At 44.0% G+C, this 19,162-nt stretch overlaps 2 protein-coding genes across 2 annotated transcripts; one reads left to right on the top strand and one right to left on the bottom strand.

Annotated features, from left to right (window-relative positions):
* Nucleotides 1-3,395: 3,395 nt before the first annotated feature.
* Nucleotides 3,396-6,036, bottom strand: LOC308301411 (uncharacterized protein). The gene is made up of 2 exons (XM_080745393.1): nucleotides 5,709-6,036; nucleotides 3,396-3,960 (listed from the first exon to the last, which is right to left on the bottom strand). The coding sequence occupies exons 1-2, from the start codon at nucleotides 5,908-5,910 to the stop codon at nucleotides 3,875-3,877; spliced, it is 288 nt and encodes a 95-aa protein (XP_080601519.1). The 5' UTR covers nucleotides 5,911-6,036; the 3' UTR covers nucleotides 3,396-3,874.
* A 446-nt stretch (nucleotides 6,037-6,482) lies between these two features.
* Nucleotides 6,483-18,267, top strand: LOC308301404 (putative E3 ubiquitin-protein ligase UBR7). The gene is made up of 11 exons (XM_080745384.1): nucleotides 6,483-6,693; nucleotides 8,446-8,579; nucleotides 9,082-9,142; nucleotides 10,362-10,457; nucleotides 11,275-11,328; nucleotides 11,592-11,697; nucleotides 12,254-12,459; nucleotides 13,265-13,414; nucleotides 14,066-14,225; nucleotides 14,507-14,568; nucleotides 15,656-18,267. The coding sequence occupies exons 1-11, from the start codon at nucleotides 6,565-6,567 to the stop codon at nucleotides 15,746-15,748; spliced, it is 1,251 nt and encodes a 416-aa protein (XP_080601510.1). The 5' UTR covers nucleotides 6,483-6,564; the 3' UTR covers nucleotides 15,749-18,267.
* The last annotated feature ends 895 nt before the right edge of the window (nucleotides 18,268-19,162 follow it).

Genomic DNA, 19,162 nt, shown 5'->3' with positions numbered 1-19,162 from the left:
GCCTGGAGCCCTCCCTAACCATTCAGCGAGCTTTGTAGATTGTCTATTTTCACAAATGTCTCATATTATTTGACAATTTGGCCAATGTTTGACCAGTTTGTTGATTACTTTTGATGCAGTAATGGTCTTTCTTTCTTTCTTTCACATATTCAAAAGTACACACTTAGTTTTTTCACACGTCATAAGAACATGAGGTCCTTGACCAATGTGTGCCTGCGTGATGTTTGTTTTTTGGAGCGGTGAAAGCGCTCCCAATGAACAGGTATATCCGTGGGTATGTGGCTGGCTGGCTGGCTGTGTCCGTCCGTCCGTAGTCTGGCAATACCTTGAGTGGCCACACACAACACACTAGTTAAAGGAGGGGCGCTGTTTTGTGCAGGCCAGGCACACTCACCACTCACTCACAGGCACAGTTTACACTCACTCACTCACTCACATAGGGTACAGCTGCTCAAATTCACCGCTCCACTTCGAACCGAGGTTTGATTTTTTATTGACTTGTGATGTGACCATTGGACTGAGTGCAGTGAACTGCTCGGGAAAGGGGAAAAACAAATATTTAATAACTCTGAATTTACTGGAATAATCGTGCCTTTTCCCTTCTGATGATATAAGAACCAGACAGGCTGCCTGTTCTCCACATCGCCTGTCACAACAGCAGGAATCAAGATGGGAGACACAGCCTCTGCTCCAGTAAACATGAATGTTATTGATGAACTATGCACAGTGGTCAAGACTAACAACTTCCTGCCTGATGTTGGCATCATCGAGCCCTTGCAGAAGTTTTCCTTTGGCAATTCAACCGAGATTCTACAGTAGCACTTCAGCCACAAAATGGATGATGCGAACATTGAGGATCATCTCCCAGCGTACATCAAAGACGTGGGTGCAGTCATCGGTCCAGTGACCGGTGTGCCCAATGCCGTGGGAATGGGGGCGTTTGTTATCTCCATGATCCTGGACATGATGGCCAGCAGCCTCAGGAATGAGCCTGCCGAGAACGACGTGTACACACAGGTCCGGAAAGCATTCATCTACGAGAAGTCCGAAGCCATCTACGTCACCATGGTTACTTACATGAAGGATTCCCAAATCCACATCCAAGACACGCGGCAGCTGCTCCATATATATCAACCAATGCCATGGATCGGATCAGCCGAGAGGTGAGTGCCCTGCATCGTGAACTGATGCAGGGCGCGATGAGGAGCGACTACCTGAAGAGCTGGGCTAACGGAGCAGCCGTTCATGTGCTGCTGCTGGCACACGTCGCCAACATGAAACAAACATCTGGAGATGCTGCTCATAAAGCCGTCACGATTTACCAAAGGCAACTGGTTGAGCTGCTGGTCGAGTTTAAAAAATACGCTGGCTCCAACCTCTTCAAAGTTCTGATATCTAGATTTTCTTATGACCCTCAAACGTGCAAGCTTTATAATCTGGAACAGAATAAGTTTATTCATCTCGAATTCAAAACATGTCCTCCTTCTATAGCATTAACTCTGGACAGCTGGGGTTGGGGATGGACTATAACAACTTTGAACGCTGAGTATACAGACAAATTCATCAACTGCACGTTCCAAGCCCCCGGCCCCAACTGGGTCGTAGAGCTGAAGGAATATTTTGGTAAACTCAAATCCCACCTGGACACTCTCATGACCAACCAAGTGTTCCGCCTGCCACCTTGCATAGAGCTCCAGAAGACATACCCACAGTTACCCTCGGACTGTTACTAGTATATTAAATACTACTAATTAAAATGACTGTCAAAGTTGATCTCTTGTCACGCCACACGATGGCTTGTTATAGGCTGATTGATTGATTGAATACATTATATTCTGTACAGAGGTATCAGGTATTATTATACAATGATGATTAAAAGGATAACACAGTGTAAAGAATGCTGCTGGCTGACATATGACTTCATATCTCTCACTTTATCCTGGGCTTAGTAGGACACACACATGCACGCACACACACACACACACACACACACACACACACACACACACACACACACACACACACACACACACACACACACACACACACACACACACACACACACACACACACACACACACACACACACACACACACACACACACACACACACACACACAATACAAATAATGATTATTATAAAAGATAATTGTGTTTAATCTTTGCTCTGAGCATGTGTAGTACTGAAGTCATGTCTTTTTGTGTGTTGATTGATATCAATGATGTAGATTGGATTGATCTCCACGCACCAGTGTGTTATGATCACATGACATTGGTTGACTGTGTTGTACTTCTGTCACTCGTACATTTGGAAAATAAACAAATTAAAGGAGCAACAACCGTGTGTGTGTGTGTGTGTGTGTGTGTGTGTGTGTGTGTGAGTGAGAGGCTCAACTTTTTGTTCTTTGATGTGAGCCCCCAGCCACCAACTTTAAAGTGGCCTGCATGCTTTTAAAATATATATTTTATATAAATATTGGTCCATAATACGGTTCCATACAGTTTTTAGCCTAAACAGACATTCAAATTGCATGTTCTGTCTGTCTCTAATTCCTGAAATGAAAGGCAGAAAATCACTGAAATGAAAGGCAAGACTTAAGAGTTAATGAATGGGTTTTTTAGGGGGGCTGGGAAGACAAAAAAACAAGAAAATAATAAATAGAAATGTGAAATTCATGGTGGGGCCCCTTTAAAGCAACATGTTAAAATTCATAGTTCACCCTTAAATGACCTTTTTTCTATCGATTACTCAGCCCATGGAGACTTTCATGGATATAATTTTGTTTTTGTCACATTCCTAAGTCAATAATGTGATGATAGTCATATTTCCCCGCAGTGTTTCCCTATGGAAACACAAAGGACTTTGTGTCTCCATAGGGATCCTGCATCCACCGCTAATTAGGAAAACTTAGGAAAGTGATAAAAAACTAAAGTGAAAATCACCATGAATTCTTGGGATGTGTAACTGATACGAAATAAGCCATTTGTTGGGTGAACTACTCCTTGAATGTTGTTTACAGGTCTGTCAATCATGCTAATGCTGTTTACAGGGCTGTCAATCAATAGCAAGGCTTCTGTGTGACAGAATGGGACACGTAGCCAAAAACTAAATGATACTAAATAAATACGATCTCGTATGGCAATGGTGGAAAAGGTACCCCCTTTTCTTTCTGTAAGTAATAATCAACACTGCAATATAGAAATATGCTACAACTAAAAGCCCACTGTTCAAAATTCAGAACAGTGTGCCTCACAAGTCTGCATGTTATATTTGTGACCGTCCACCCATTTTAATATAGGATAATATAGGACGCTCCCCTAGGCCTAGGATATGGATGCTGTGGTCCAAGTGGTCACTTGGGTGTTGATTTATAAAAGAAAAGGACTGAAGGATATAAAAAAGTAACCACTTTAATCAAACGGTATGTACATAGAGACGCAAGTCCAACAGTTTGTACGTATGTAGTTTGTACATAGACCAATTATTTGTTTTCAACCATTGTGACTGCACATACAGGTGTCAGTTACACGTCTTCAAATTCCAACCGATCCCCGTGGATTAAAAGTGCTCCTCGGTCGTTATTATGACTGTCATTGTTTATGATTGTTTATTATGTTCGGAAGCCATCAAGGGCAGAGCACAGTAAACATCCCCAAAGCTGCTTTCCTCCACACTGGGAAGACAGAAAACTCAAACTGAATCCCAAATGTGTCCTGCAACCCACAAACAGCGGCAAATGGGTCTCGACACAGTGTTTGGGAAACGCTGCGATAAAGGGATCTTTAACATGTGTCCTGCAACCCACAAACGGAGGCAAATGGGTCTCGACCCAGCGTTTGGGAAACGGTGTGATAAAGGGATCACCGGACAGTGTCAGTTGCGGCTGTTGGTTTTGGATCTCTTAGGCGGAGGTTCAGGAGGGCGGCCAGCGGCTTCATCTTCCTCACTGTCATCCTCATCTGGAACAAAAAACAGTTTATCGTGTTATTTATCCCATAGTTCAGGGGGCTCCCTAACCTTTTCATCTCCAGACACAAAATAATTGCGACCGTAGGTCGCATTTACTACCAAAACCTCCACCGGCTGTCTGTGAGTGAGTGAGTGAGTCAGTCAGTCCGTCACACTTTTGCCCTGCTCATATCTCCACAACCGTTGCCCCCATCCATGCCAAATTTTGCACACACACTCCTTGACTGCCAAACTACAACCTCCAAGGACCCCCGGAGCCCCAGGTCCCTGGGGGACCCCCACATGTAAAAAATGACCAAATGTGCTCACACGTCACACTTTTTCCCTGCTTATATCTCCGCACCCGTTGACCCGATCCATGCCAGATTTTACACACACACACACACACACACACACACACACACACACACACACACTCCTTGCCTGCCAAACTACAACCTCCAAGGACCCCCAGGTCCCCCAGGGACCTGGGGGTCCCTGGGGGACCCCCAGATGTAAAAAATGACCAAATGTGCAAAAATGACCAAATGACCACCCCAACGGGGCTGCTCACGGGGAATTCCCGGGGACCACCGACTCCTGGTGCTCCAGAACGGATGCAAAAGTGGTGGCGCCCCCAGTGGAGGACCCCCTGCCACTGCAGCGCACATAAAATGCCGTAACTCGGGCTAAGGGGCGTCCGGGAGAGCCGGGGCCGGTACCTATTCGTCCGCCAAGGCAACGCGGAGACCCCACCCCTCATTTCTCACATGGCCCTATTCTAGCGCCACCTTCAGGCCGATTTTTAAAACACATTTTTGGACACTGCTCCTACAGTTTTTGCCCTAAAATCACGAATATCACTACACAGCATGTCTACACTCATGTCATCAACATGGATCAGGAAGATTTTGGAAAAACTAATTTTTGCCCTATTTGTGGAGATAAGCCACCTACGGTCGCTTATCTCCCGATTAGGGAGTCTTACTGGTAATACGGCATTCTTTTTTTTGTCTTCTTTCAAATGGACCCAACAGGTCCATTTGTACACTATTTGAGTTACAGACCCATGGCTCCCAACTATCAATCATTTAACTGGGGACCTCCTGGAACAACCCCCTCAAGGGGGGAAATCTTGCTCATTCGAACTACCGTCATTTCGACAAAGGAGCGTCGGGAGGGTTAATAGCGACTCAGCCCACGGAGGTTAGGCTAAGCCTTAGGGTAAGGGTTGGGTTTGGGTGTCGAAAAGATGACACGTAGAAACAGCGAAGCGCTCTCCCTCAAGGACCCCTGTGCCCCACTTTGAGAACCACTGCACTGGTTGTCATTGTTTTATGAATTAAGTACAAAAAGATCCCAATGTAAACAAGCCATTGTGCTTTCTTGTGGTTTAAATCCACCTTGTATCTGAACTGTACTGTCCTGTACTTCTTGTTCCTATGCAAACTTCTAATAAAGCAGAGGTTCTCAAACTTGTTCACGTTAAGGACCCCCAAATGGACACTTACTAGCCTGTGGACCCCCATTAGAGAAGAGTTTTACAGCTCTAGAAGTGATTCTCAACCATTGTAGCGTCACGGACCCCCATTTAATGGCATTACTATCTCCGAGACCCCAATTTAACTCTGAGAGTGTACAAATAGAAACAAATGGACCCCGAAGGTCCATTGGTTCCTAACTATCATTTAGCTGGGGACCCTCTGGAACTCCCTCAAGGACCCCTGTCAAATAGACATGTAAAAGCATGGTGTCTCACCATCCTCCTCCTCCTCAGTGTGTGTGTGAGTGTGTCCATGTTGTTTCTCAGCCTCCAGCAGCTCAGTGAGTGCAGAGGACACCTCTCCATTCAGCTGCTTAACGGCTCCCATCACCGCCGTTAGACTGTGCTCCGTGGCCACGCTGAAACTCTGCGTCACGCCGTCCCTGTGGGTCAGCACGCCTCGCACCGTGGCCGCCATACAGTCCCACTTATTGACTTATTTAATGTAGATATTGGTTTGGTTTTGTTCGCCTTTCGTTGTTTGGTTATTTGAATTTAAACGTGTTTTCTGTTTGTCAACACGACGCGGACCGCCGCCGCCATGTTGTGCCTGACGTCTAATATTACCACCACGACGCTCCGTCCAAAATAGCAGATCTACAAGCTCACGGTTCCCACACAGCCCATACACTGTGAGCTTGTGAATCTGCTCCTTTCGACCGTTTTCGGCGGTGTGCTTTATTCGTCACGGTGACGCTGTCGTCGTCATCACCAAGCGACATCGGTGCTCGTCAGAAAAAACAAATAAACTCTAAGGAACTTTACATTCTATTTTAAATGCATTCAATTATTTGCGCGGCGATTTATTTTGTTTATCTATTTATTTTGTACATTTATTTATTGCTTTTTGTGATTTTAATTCCTAGAATTCCACGTATTTCGTGTGAAAAAACATAATAATAATCGACATGGCTTTTATTTTGAAGCCCGGAACCGGATACGGTATTGGTACCAGTTGACAGCAGTTCCCGCGCAGAACGGATCCGTTGTTGTGTTGTTGTTTTTCCCCCCCTCTGCACACAGTGACCACAGTCCTTCTATATCTGTCTGTATTTACACAGTGTTTGTTGTGATGTCGGACAAGGAGACCGAGGAAGCCACGGTGTCTCTGGTGGAGGTGCTGGAGGAAGATGAGTGCCTGGAGGAGGAGGCTTCTGCTGTTTTAGGAGGATCAGACTACGAGAGATGCTCCTATCCACAGGTAACACTATCCAGTATAACACCTAGCATAACATATAACATACTAAACATAGAGTGAGATGCTCCTATCCACAGGTAACACTATCCAGTATAACACCTAGCATAACATATAACATAGAGGCTACTAGACAGAGAGCGAGATGCTCCTATCCACAGGGAACAATATCTAGCATGACACCTATAGCATAACATCTAGACTACAGAGATGCAGATGCTCCTATCCACAGGTAACAATATCCATCATAACACCTTGCATAACATCTAACATGGAGAGAAATGCTTCTATCTACAGGTAACAATATCTGCCATAACACATTGAATAACTAACAGCAGGCATTGATACTAAGGCTTGCCCACCTGCCCCTGGCAGGTAAGTAAAACTTTCGGGCAGGTGGAGTTTACTTTCAGGTTGCCCGACTGGGCAAGTGCTTGTTTGGGGGGGGGGGCATGGAACCCAACCGTCTACAAACACAACACAAGATATCTTGTCTAAACATCTGAACGTGGCCAGCGCGCTCTGTCTTCTGGTCTGTGGAATGTAAAATTGAGCAGTGTTTACCTATAATGTGCTGTTTTCACTGCTTGCTTAAATATAAAATAGGTGTGAACCCACTGTCATATTCAATCATAACTATGACTATGTAGGTATTTGGATACACATTTAGGTATGACATTTTTATAGCACAGCCCCAGAAAGTAAAACTAAATAAACTTAAATTGAACGATAATTCAAAATTTAAAATGGATGATTCGATTTACTTTTCGGGTAAGTGGGCATGACCTTTGGGCAAGTAGAACATGACCTGTACTTGCCTGACGGGCAAGTGCCTCTGAGACCTCAACCCCTGTTTAACATCACCTATAACATCTACCAAACATCTAACCTCTAATACACTGGTTCCCTGACTTTTTAGCTCGAGACACAAAAGAGAAATTAGATATTTCCCTGGGACCAGAACTACTGAAAATAGCAGATTTACAAGCTCAAAAAACTCAACCAAATTATTGTTGTCATATTGTCCATTATGACAAACCCAGGTAGCCTGACACTCAGCCTGAATTCACATTTCGTTTCACTCCATTATTCAGTCTGAACTTGCTCTCGTCCAAGGCGATTTCTGGGATGGGCGTTGCCAAAGAGGCAGTCTTCTGCAATTGGTTCACCGTCTGACCAACACAACAGTAGCAAAGCAGATGACGTGGTGTTGTTATGTGGCTGGCTAGTGGCTAGCATGTTGCTTGCTAGTGCTCCTTGCTAACCAAAGAAACAGGCAGAATAGGAGCACTACAAACTGGGAATCAAACACAACATAACATGCCTGCTACTGGTGTTTCATAGCGAGATCGATACGATCGCATATTACTGCGACAGACGACGCGATGTGGGGTATGGTCCGGCGGCGCTTGTTTACTTGGAAACGCACATGAGTTATGGGAAAACCCCACCCACGCTGATCACAAGCCACTGATTCACCGTACGGATTTTCGAACGAGGAAAGCCTCTTCAATGAGAGCACTTCTAGACCAAAACTAAATTTTAAAGGGGTGTGGCTAGCGATTCATGGTCTGGAACTAGGCTAAAACCCAGGGGCTCCAAGGAAAGAAGTGTATTTTCCATTGCTTTGTTTGTTATGTTTATTTTGTGATGTTGACTTTGAGGCCCTGCCGCTGGCAAATATCACGCTATGAAGAGATGACTCTTCAAAGCTTCAAATGCTGTAATAACATAATCATGTGTGTGTTGTGTTTCCAGGGCTATGTGAAGCGCCAGGCCTTGTATGCCTGCAACACGTGCACACCCGTGCGCGCGGAACCAGCCGGCATATGTCTGGCCTGCTCTTATAAGTGTCACGAAGGTCACGACCTCTTTGAACTCTACACTAAAAGGTGATTGTTGTTAGTATTCATATTATCTTTATTGTTTTTATTGTTATTATTATTGTTGTTGTTGTACATTACAATTATTATTGATGTTCTTGTAATTAAAATTATTTCAAATGCTTGCCTTGATTATGATTAAACAATTATTTAAGAGAATAGTGAAATTAGCAGATCGACAAGCTCACCATGCGTTGTTATTGTTACGTGATGTGTTGGGAGTTTGTAGATCGGCTATTTTCACTTTTTTTGTACGCTACCATTGAACAACCAAGTATAGGGCCGTGACACTCAAACTCCGCAATTTTGACTGGCCTGCCAAATTAATCAATCAATCATCAATGTGGTTAATGTCCTCAAAGTAATGCATCCAACAAGCTTTAAACAGAGCAAATTGCACCTTCCGTACCAGAGATACTGGCCAAAACATCTTGAAAACGGCCATTGAAATTGCAGACTTTCATTGTTTGAGGCTTTTTGTTGTTGTAACCGCCGTGTGTTTGTTTGATAGAAACTTCCGTTGTGACTGTGGGAACAGCAGATTCACTGACCTGGAGTGTAAATTACATTCAGTGAGTACACACGCACACAGACACACACACACAGACACAGACACAGACACACACACACACACACACACACACACACACACACACACACACACACACACACACACACACACACACACACAAATATGCCTTCTTTGGGATCTCCCTGCCATAAATCTCCATAGACTTCCATGTAATTTATAGTGCACAGATCATGCACGCCCATGCACAGATCATGCACCATGTTTGTGCAGGCTGTTCACAGCTTTCAAACAAAAAAATCAGATTGGAAATCCGTTCAGGCATTCTTAAGAAAATAGCCATTATGTTTTACATGTTATGTAAGCAAAGATGGCTGCCCTGTATGAAAGATGGGGTTGTATGGGGGGTGGAACATGCAAATCGCGATTGAAATCATGTTTACTAGATTTAATGGGGTCCAAAAAATGTTTTTCTAAGTAAAAGTCGATTAAAGTCGTTTGGCAGGGAAGTCCATAGTGAATGCAGTGTGAACCAAGACCGGCCAAAAGATCAGATTTGAGGAATACATCATATCGTCGTTGTCGGGCAGAAACCTTGTACTGTATCTCCATTCCAAGTTTCAAATTTGTACGTTCTTTCGCAAAGTAAAGCCCTGCTTCATCACACAAGGCTGTCGCACAAAAGTAGTGGAAACAGCAGATCTGCACTGCAAGCACACAACGCCTCGCGGCGCGAGGCGTTGTGTGCTTGTAGATCGTCTGTTTTCACTAGTTTAAATCATTTTTTAAATGGAAAATGCAAAACGAACGGTTTTCACCCGACAACGACGATATTTAGGTTAGATGTATCTAAATCCAGCAAATGGAACCAAATAGACCCTACTACGGGCTCATTTGGTTCAATTTGTACACTCTCAGAGTTATGTTGGTCCTTGAAGTTAAAAGGTTTGAGAACCACTGGACAGTGTAATTGTATAGCAGACGCTATGTCCACATAACAGCTCTGATAGTGTGATAAAACCGGTTCCAAATGTGATGGAACAGTTTCCAGGTTCCTCAATGTATTTGTAATGGTTGGTGTGTGTGTGTGTGTGTGTGTGTGTGTGTGTGTGTGTGTGTGTGTGTGTGTGTGTGTGTGTGTGTGTGTGTGTGTGTGTGTGTGTGTGTGTGTGTGTGTGTGTGTGTGTGTGTGTGTGTGTGTGTGTGTGTGTGTGTGTGTGTGTGTGTGTGTGTGTGTGTGCGTGCGCGTCTTTGTCTTTCAGGAAAAGCAGCCATTGAATGGCGCTAATAAATACAGTCACAACTTCTTTGGATTGTACTGTACCTGCAAGAGACCCTACCCTGACCCAGAGGACCCGGTACTGATCATTATTTAAAACTGAAAATATTTATAGAACCCACGCTCAACGATGTAAAGGGTGTTCAATAGCACTGATTATTTTATTTCTTTTTTGAGCGGTGGTCACACCGTCTCCATAGCGTGGCCGTGTGTGTAGGTATGTATGTTTGTGTGTTAGTTTGTTTGTATGTGGGTGGGTCTGTATGTAGCCTCAAGCCTGTGTAGTACCTTTTCTGGCCACACATGTTAAGGGAGGGGCGCTGTTGTCCAGGCCACACACACACACACACACACACACACACACACACACACACACACACACACGGGGGGGGGGGGGGGGGGGGGGGGGAGAACCACCGCTCAGTTCACACGGGTGTGATTTTTTAAAGAAAAAGTTGAAAAATTGAGTTGTAACACTATCATTAGCATTTACCATAACTTATAGTAGTACTAGTTTCAGTAATATTATTAATCCTAACTTGTGTTTTAGTTTCTAGTATTAACGGTATCAGTAATGTAAGCCATTTACCATGAGAGGGAGTGGGTTGTTGGCTGATTTACCACTGTTTCAGGGTTGTGGCACGAGGCGAAGCCGAGTGCCAACAACCCACAACCTTTTCTACCACTTCTACCATATAAATGAAAGAAAACACAGTTGTAACTTGCAAGGTTATTTAGTTCCAATCATTAATTGTTTCAGTGGGCGGGGTCCATGAGCCAACTCAAGGTTGTTGACTGATTTACCACTGTTTTAAGCCAATCAGAATCCAGTGTCTGAACATGTGACCACAAAAAGTGGTAGAAATTGACCTTAACTATGTGCATGTGTTTCTCAGGTGGAAGATGAAATGATTCAGTGTATCGTCTGTGAGGACTGGTTTCACGGCCGGGTAATGCTGCACCTCCAACACATGACATTATTTATGTACTTTCAAATTAGCTCACTATTGTGATATCAGTCATTTCTATAAAGCAGGGGTTTCAGCTTGTAGAGCAGCTGTTTTCAGCAAAGAGGTTTGGGTTTACTGTACATCTTATTTAGCACAAAAAGGGAGAGTTACTGTACTTACATACTGTGTGTGTGTGTGTGTGTGTGTGTGTGTGTGTGTGTGTGTGTGTGCATGTGTGCGTGCGTGCGTGCGTGCGTGCGTAGCACCTGGGCTGTACGGTTCCTGACACGGTGGAGACTCAGGAGATGATCTGTGAGACGTGTATGAACCAACACTCCTTCCTCTGGAAGTACACTGCTCACGTCAAAGGTACCAAGTTCAGCTGCTCCTCATTTCCCACTGCACGCACGCACGCACACACACACACACACACACACACACACACACACACACACACACACACACAGCGCGGCAGCTGCAAGCTTATAGATCTGCTATTTTTGAAAAATGTAGAAAATTCAAGTCTTTGAAAGTTTTGGCCCGATTCTATAAATGAATGAAGTTTTCTAAATCCTTCTTCGAAATCAGAGGTTCTCAAACCTTTTCATGTATTTTGGCCGCAGACCCACATCTCAAAATATGCTGTCCAGGGACCCCCCAGAAGCAAATATTTACTTTTACCTCTACAAACCTCGTTGCCAAATAACCGATCTACATGCTTGTAAGCTTGTAGATCTGTTATTTTTGGCTAATGTTCCACTCAGAATAGGGATGCTAGCGTTCAAATGGTTAATGTAAAAAAACATGATCCTATCACGATTTGGCTGTAGTAACTAGTAGTAACTCTGAGGACCCTCTAGGGGTCCCGGACCCCCTGTTGAAGAGCCCTGGCTTAGAGAATGACTTGCTGTGCCTGTGTGGACAGGGTGTTCGGCAGCTCCCAGCTCAGAGAACGGAGAGGTGAGGGAGGTGAAGACAGAGGAGGAGAAGAAAAACGGAGTGGAGGACGCCAAGAAAGAGGGGGAGCGAGGCGAGGAGGAGGTGAAGAAAGAGAAGGAGGTGAAGAAAGAGGAGGAGAAGAGAGGAGTGGAGAAGGCCTCGACCAGCCTGATCAAAACAGAGGAGGAAACTGTAAGTCCCACCATTCACGCATGCATTGCACGCACACTTGGTCTCTCCCTCTCTCTCTCTCTCACACACACACACACACACACACACACACACACACACACACACACACACACACACACACACACACACACACACACACACATGTGCGCGCGCACATTGCTAAATCCTTCAGGAGGAGCATGGGGTGGATCAGGGGTTCCCAAACAATGGGTTGTGTGTAAATATCTTTAATTTTGTGTATTTATTTGTGTATTTATTTAATACATTGCCTATTTAAAAAAATAAAAATACAAACGTTTCAAAACCCTTTAAAAAAACAGATTTTATTTGAAATAAAAAAAATCCATGACTTTTCAGACATTTTTATCTGAGCAGGGGTCATCAATATCTCTGTACACAGACAAATGTGTCTGTGGCAAAGTATTGATTTTTACACAATTGCAATGTTTTGATCATAATAACCAATTACTGAATGAATGTCAGACAGAATATACTGTATATGACACTAATTTACTACAACACTATGGAACATTGAGGGATTCTGCCTGTCAATCATCGACCTCTGCTTTGCTCCCTGAGGGGGGATAAGGAGATGGGAGGGGAGGTTTGCGGGATTAATTGACCTTGACCTTGACAATCAAAGTCCACGTGCCAATCACAGCACTTTTCTGAGGCTAATAATTATTTTTAAAAAAAAGGTTCTGGGTTGCTTGGGTGTAATTGAGGTCAGGAAAGAAAAGTGTCATGAAACCTCTAAGCAAAAGCAGATATTAATTAGTGGACTTGTTTTTGTTGTGTCTTCCAGAGCGACGAGGTTCCATCTAAACGAGCTCGTCAGGAGGCGGCGTGCAAGCTGAAGGAGCTGCAGCCCATTGGCCGGGAAACCAGCCAATCAGGAGCTGTGTTCTGGCCGTCCAGCTGGCGCTCCAAACTCTGCTCCTGCACTTCCTGTCAGGTAAGATCGGTACATTTCCTATCCCATTTGGACCTGAACGCAAATCTGTGTCACTTTAGATTTGAAACACTTTAACCATTATTTTATGCTTTAACAATAGCAGATATTTTTTGAAAATTTGTGCAAGTCTTTGAATATTTTTGACCAGATTCTATAAATGTCTTCTAAATCCTTCTTTTAAATCAGTGGTTCTCAAACTTTTTCATGTCAAGGAACCCCAAAATGTCTTTGGCCGCGGACCCCCATCTCAAGATACTTTGTTTCCACATTGGTTGCTAGTGCTCCTTGCTAACCAAAGAAACAGGCAGAATAGGAGCACTACGAACTGGGAATCAAACACAACATTTGTTTCCACAGTGGCAGTATATTACTTGTAGTCTTTTCAGCTCAAGACCAAAAGATTATCTGGTGGCTCCCTGGCGTGTTATGAATTAGCCACTTAAAGGAGTAGAGTTCACCCCAAACAACACACTCTATTCCATTTGTACACTCTGAGTTACAGACATGTTATGCTCATTCAGGGCTGTCTCTTCAGGGGTTTCTGGTAGTAGCTTTTTGTATGTCTGTGGCAAAAACAAAATCATTTTGACAAAAATGTCCTCCACAAGCCAACATAGCCATGTGTGTACTAACCTGCCTGTTGCTATGCAGGAGTTGTACTCTACCAGTGGAGTCAGTTTCCTATTGGACGAGTCGGACACGGTGCTGGCCTATGAGAACAAAGGAAAGAGCGACGACCAGGGCGGCCACGACCCTCTGATGTCCGCCCTGGACAACCTGAACCGAGTGCAACAGCTGGAGATTATACATGGTACTAATTAACCTGTTTACTTATAACCACTTTAACCATTATTTTATGCTTTAACTATTGAAAAATAGCAGACCAGCCCATTGCGCTGTGAGCTTGTATACAGTATCTGCTATTTTGTTGTGGGAACGTAAAGGGGAATTATGGGGGGTATATACTGTACATAGTACATACAGTACAGTACAGGGTATGATCAGTGTAATTTGTTATTGAGAGTGCTAAGCGTCTGATGGCTTTATTTTTCATGTCAAAGTGTGTATTAATAGTATTTTTTGTTTTGACAGGATACAACGATATGAAGACTGAGTTGAAGGATTTTCTCCAGACGTTTGCAGCAGAAGGAAAGGTATTTGACACTATACTATACAGTATACATCATATGGTAGAAAAGTCTAAAGCTATGGACTGCAGTGTTTGTATCTATGACACAAACTCATAATAATGCGTCCAGCGTTGAGAGTATGCCCTATTTGTGAACTATGCATGGTAGTGGCTTAGTTTTTGAGCCATGATCGGTGGAGCACGGACCTGCTCTATCCTTATGTTATTATCATGAAGATTGGTTACATATCATGCACTTTATTGCGACCGTAGGTCGCATTTACTACCAAAACCTCCACAGGCTGTCTGTGAATGAGTCAGTGAGTCCGTCACACGTCACACTTTTTCCCTGCTTATATCTCCGCACCCGTTGACCCGATCCATGCCAGATTTTACACACACACTCCTTGCCTGCCAAACGACAACCTCCAAGGACCCCCGGAGCCCCAGGGACCCCCAGGTCCCTGGGGGACCCCCAGATGTAAAAAATGACCAAATGACCACCCCAACGGGGCTGCTCACGGGGAATTCCCGGGGACCACCGACTCCTGGTGCTCCAGAACGGATGCAAAAGTGGTGGCGCCCCCAGTGGAGGACCCCCTGCCACTGCAGCGCACATAAAATGCCGTAACTCGGGCTAGGAGCGTCCGGGAGAGCCGGGGCCGGTACCTATTCGTCCGCCAAGGCAACGCAGAGACCCCACCCCTCATTTCTCACATGGCCCTATTCTAGCGCCACCTTCAGGCCGATTTTTAAAACACATTTTTGGACACTGCTCCTACAGTTTTTGCCCTAAAATCACGAATATCACTACACAGCATGTATACACTCATGTCATCAACATGGATCAGGAAGATTTTGGAAAAACACATTTTTGCCCTATTTGTGGAGATAAGCCACCTACGGTCGCTTATCTCCCGATTAGGGAGTCTTACTGGTTTCTTCTCTACTATTCTACTTTTCCCTGTTATGCTCTTGCTCTCTCTATCGGGTCTGCACAAATAAGAATTTCACCCATATTACTTGTAATGTGATGTGACAAATGAAGATTGATTGATTGATTGATTGATTGCTATCGAGCTGATTCGTCCATGTCTCGTCTCCTGTGACAGGTGGTGACTCCGGATGACATCAGACAGTTCTTCGAGCAGCAGCAGAGCAGGAAGCGGAGCCGCGCCAACCCTGGACAGTTCTACTGCAGCTGAACACCTGGACACAGCTGCACATCTGGACTCTTAGGACTGCGTCGGAAACACCCGGACAGTTGTACCTGGCAGCATCCGGCTGCCTCTCTCTCTCTCTCCTCTGTCTCCATCTGTCTGTTGATGCAGTTTGGGATATTTCAGTGATTCTCAACCCCAATTTTTGAACCCCAAGTTTGATATACACTAGCCCACCGACCCCCATTTGATACTTTCCCCTCCTCTCTGGGACCCCAATGTGCACTGCAAAATCCTCAGTGTTAACACATACAATGCCAGGTGTTTATTAGTCTCGCGTGGCCAGACAGTTGACTCTGCGATTTGCAAATGCTCCCGTCATACAGTCTGGAATAACGTAAAAAGAACGATGAGTATCCGGTTAAAGCGGAAGTGAAATGGACCCTCGTGGGTCTCGGAGTTACAGGCCTGTAAAGGTCCATTTGGGCCCCTGATGTTGAGAACCGGTGTTAATATTTCGTCACTGCGGACGTTTTCCACACCTGTCTGATTGTGGATTCTAGTTGTATGGAACCAAGCTTGGGTCATTTCCGTTGTCAGCATCATGTTTTATGTCCCTGTCAAATGTAGTATAGATTATATAAAGCAAGGGTCTTCAACAGGGGGTCAGGGACCCCTAGGGGTTCCTCAGAGTCTTTGTGTGACTTGTTTTTCTCCTTTTTTGTATTAACCATTTGAACCCTGGTGTCCATATTATGTGAAGTTTAGCCAAAAATAGCTTGTAGATCGGCTATTTTTGGCAAAGAGCTTTGGTGTAGAGGGGGAAAAGAGCGGATTAAGTAAAAGAAGTGAAAGGTCAAGTTCATTAAGTATTGATGGTTCAAGTGGTTAAACATCTGAAAACATGAATTGACATGAATCCAAAATACACTGATGATTGTCCTGTCAAACAATGAAACTACAGTATATGGAATGTACTGTATGAAAAGGTAGTGGGGGTCCCTGTTTTATCTCTCTCTCTCAACTAAGGGGTCCTTGGCCTGAAAACGTTGAAGACCCCTGTTCTAAAGCGTTGTATTTATGGATGGAGTTGAGTGCATTGTACCTTTATTATAGAGTACCAAGTTCCTGATGTGACTCGTTCATCCCCTGGGTTGCGGGAGTTTTTCTCTATGGAGAATATCCTTAGGTCATCTTAAAAATCCTTCATTATATAATATATGAATGATATTATCATTAATTTATATATGATGATACAATCTGTTCCTGGGGAAGATTTAACTCATTGACGGCCCAAGCCCGAGTTTCCTGAGTTATTCCCGATGTCATTGCGTGCCAGCCTGATTTTCCCGAACAATTAATCGATTAGATTTGATTAAAAACCATCCAAATTTGTATCGCTGATCCGCAGAGCCTAAGAGCCCCAAAGATAATGCTTCAGGTATGGGACCTGAAGCAAACTGGATGTGCATTTTTGGGGGCGGATGTGCATTTTGGCTGTGTTTACTTCCTTGTTACACAACAATGCTGCTAGCGCAGCAACGCTAGCCGGGAACGGACCCCGGCGTGCACGCAGATCGTGCAACATTGTGCACGATGCATACGCACACCCCTGCGTTAAAAGGTAAGAAAATCGTGGCAGTAAACGCAATAGCGTTTTCTCAATATCAGTTAATTAATATCCATATTAGTGGAACCGATGGGATAATTTGTTTCTTTTTGGAACCGTTCTTATTGAAGCAATATATTAAAAGTCTATGGAAATTCAGAATGAGGGGGAAAAAACGCAACCCAGGTAGGTTGTATACATTATGTCAGACTTCGGTGCTCTATTGCAGTGGTTCTCAACCTTGTCATGCCGTGACCCCCAAAATAGTCATATTTTAACTGGGGACCCCCACACTGACAAGCACTAAGAGTTGAGGCATTACATTTTGTATAACATGGTTCTATTGTGAAAATAGTTGATCTCTGCTATTTTTACAATTTCTGCCTCTAATATTTGACAATTCGGCCAATGTTTAATTTGTCATCTTAGAGGTATTAAAAAGTCCTTTAATTTCACTTTAGAAACATGCATATAAGCTCTATACACTTAAACTTTGTATAAGTGTAACTACAAAGGGGACTATATCTGGGGACCCCCCAAAATAATATGCGGACCCCCCTGGGGTCCTGACAAACATGTTGAGAACCACTGCTATGTTGAAAAGTATAAACAAATTGAGTTTGAAGGGGGTAGCTCAACCAACCCGACTTTGCTTTGCTCTATAAATTACTCACCCCATGAAGTTGTGAATTTGTTTAGATTTTATTTTGTTTCTGTACATAATACCATATTGAATTAAAGTAAACAATAGGAACCACAACGCGCTGTGAGCTTGTAGATCGGCAACTTTCACTAGTTACTGAATTACAGTGAGTTGTTCTGGAGTTTATTAACAAAGAGAATGATAAGCATAGTTTTGCATTGTACTTCAATTCATTAATTATTGCAATTTTGGATTGGGAATGCGACAAAAACAAAACAAATCTCAAAAGACTTCATTTGGTGAGTAATTGATGGGAAAGAATATTTGTTGGGGGGGGGGGGGGGGAGTGAACCACCCCCTTTAATCATGACGCTTGGGAGTCATTGTCCTGTTTATACTCCATCCTTTGTACACTTTCACAAATAAAACCATGAATAATGTTGAGTAACTTCAATAATACAGTATTACCTTTTAAATGTTTATACAGCTCTGATACAAAGGTGCTTAATTGCAGACCTACTGGCTTTCAGGCAGTGGGCAGTGGTCTTCAACATGGGGTTTGTGACCCCTAGGGGATCCTTAAAGTTACTACAGGGGGGAGGTCGCCAAATCTTTGTGTGATACCTTTTCTACATTACCACTTGTACCCTAGTCTGGGATCACTTCACTTTTCGGGTTTGTAACCGGTCTGGAGCGGAAACCCCAAAACGTCACGTTGTAGTACTCAAAGGACTACAATTTGCCAGAAAGATCAAACCGGATTCAGTTTTAACCCAAAATATTCCCCTGCGCTCAAGGACATACTTTTAGGGCCTACCTAATAAACTCCTTGATGCGGAGTAGTTTTGCTTTTGAAAAATTAGTTTGGTATATGCATCTTTTAGTCCAACTTTTAGCGACTGGCAAGACTACACTAGGCCACTCGAACATTTTAATAGGTATTGGGGAAACAAACGGAGGGAACCAAATCAAAGCGACGCCGCTTCTTCTAGTGGTTTCCGCGCTCTAGGCGGAAACCAAACGGCCTGTTGTGAACGAACACCAGGCTTTTTCTCTGAGAAAGCCTGGTGGGCGAGGTTACTTGTACCCTAGCATCCCTACTCTGAGGATATCCCCATATAGACCCTCATCCTCCGCTGTTAGCTCCGAGATGAGGTCCTCTATGCCAGGGCTTCCCAAAGTGGGTGCCGTGATGCCAGTTCAGGGG

The sequence above is a fragment of the Nannobrachium achirus genome, assembly GCF_963921795.1.
Source record: "Nannobrachium achirus genome assembly, chromosome: 16".
In the NCBI taxonomy this organism is placed as follows: Eukaryota; Metazoa; Chordata; class Actinopteri; order Myctophiformes; family Myctophidae; genus Nannobrachium; species Nannobrachium achirus.
Note: the sequence above shows the minus strand (reverse complement) of the source record. Positions and strands in the feature narration are given on the sequence as shown.

Coding starts and splice junctions, on each gene's coding strand:
- LOC308301411 (XM_080745393.1), bottom strand. CDS start 5,910: ATGGCGGCCACGGTGCGAGGCGTGCTGACCCACAGGGACGGCGTGACG. Junction 3,961..5,708: donor CACTGAGGAGGAGGAGGATG/GTGAGACACCAT, acceptor TTTTTGTTCCAG/ATGAGGATGACAGTGAGGAA.
- LOC308301404 (XM_080745384.1), top strand. CDS start 6,565: ATGTCGGACAAGGAGACCGAGGAAGCCACGGTGTCTCTGGTGGAGGTG. Junction 10,458..11,274: donor ACCCTGACCCAGAGGACCCG/GTACTGATCATT, acceptor TGTGTTTCTCAG/GTGGAAGATGAAATGATTCA. Junction 14,569..15,655: donor CGTTTGCAGCAGAAGGAAAG/GTATTTGACACT, acceptor CTCCTGTGACAG/GTGGTGACTCCGGATGACAT.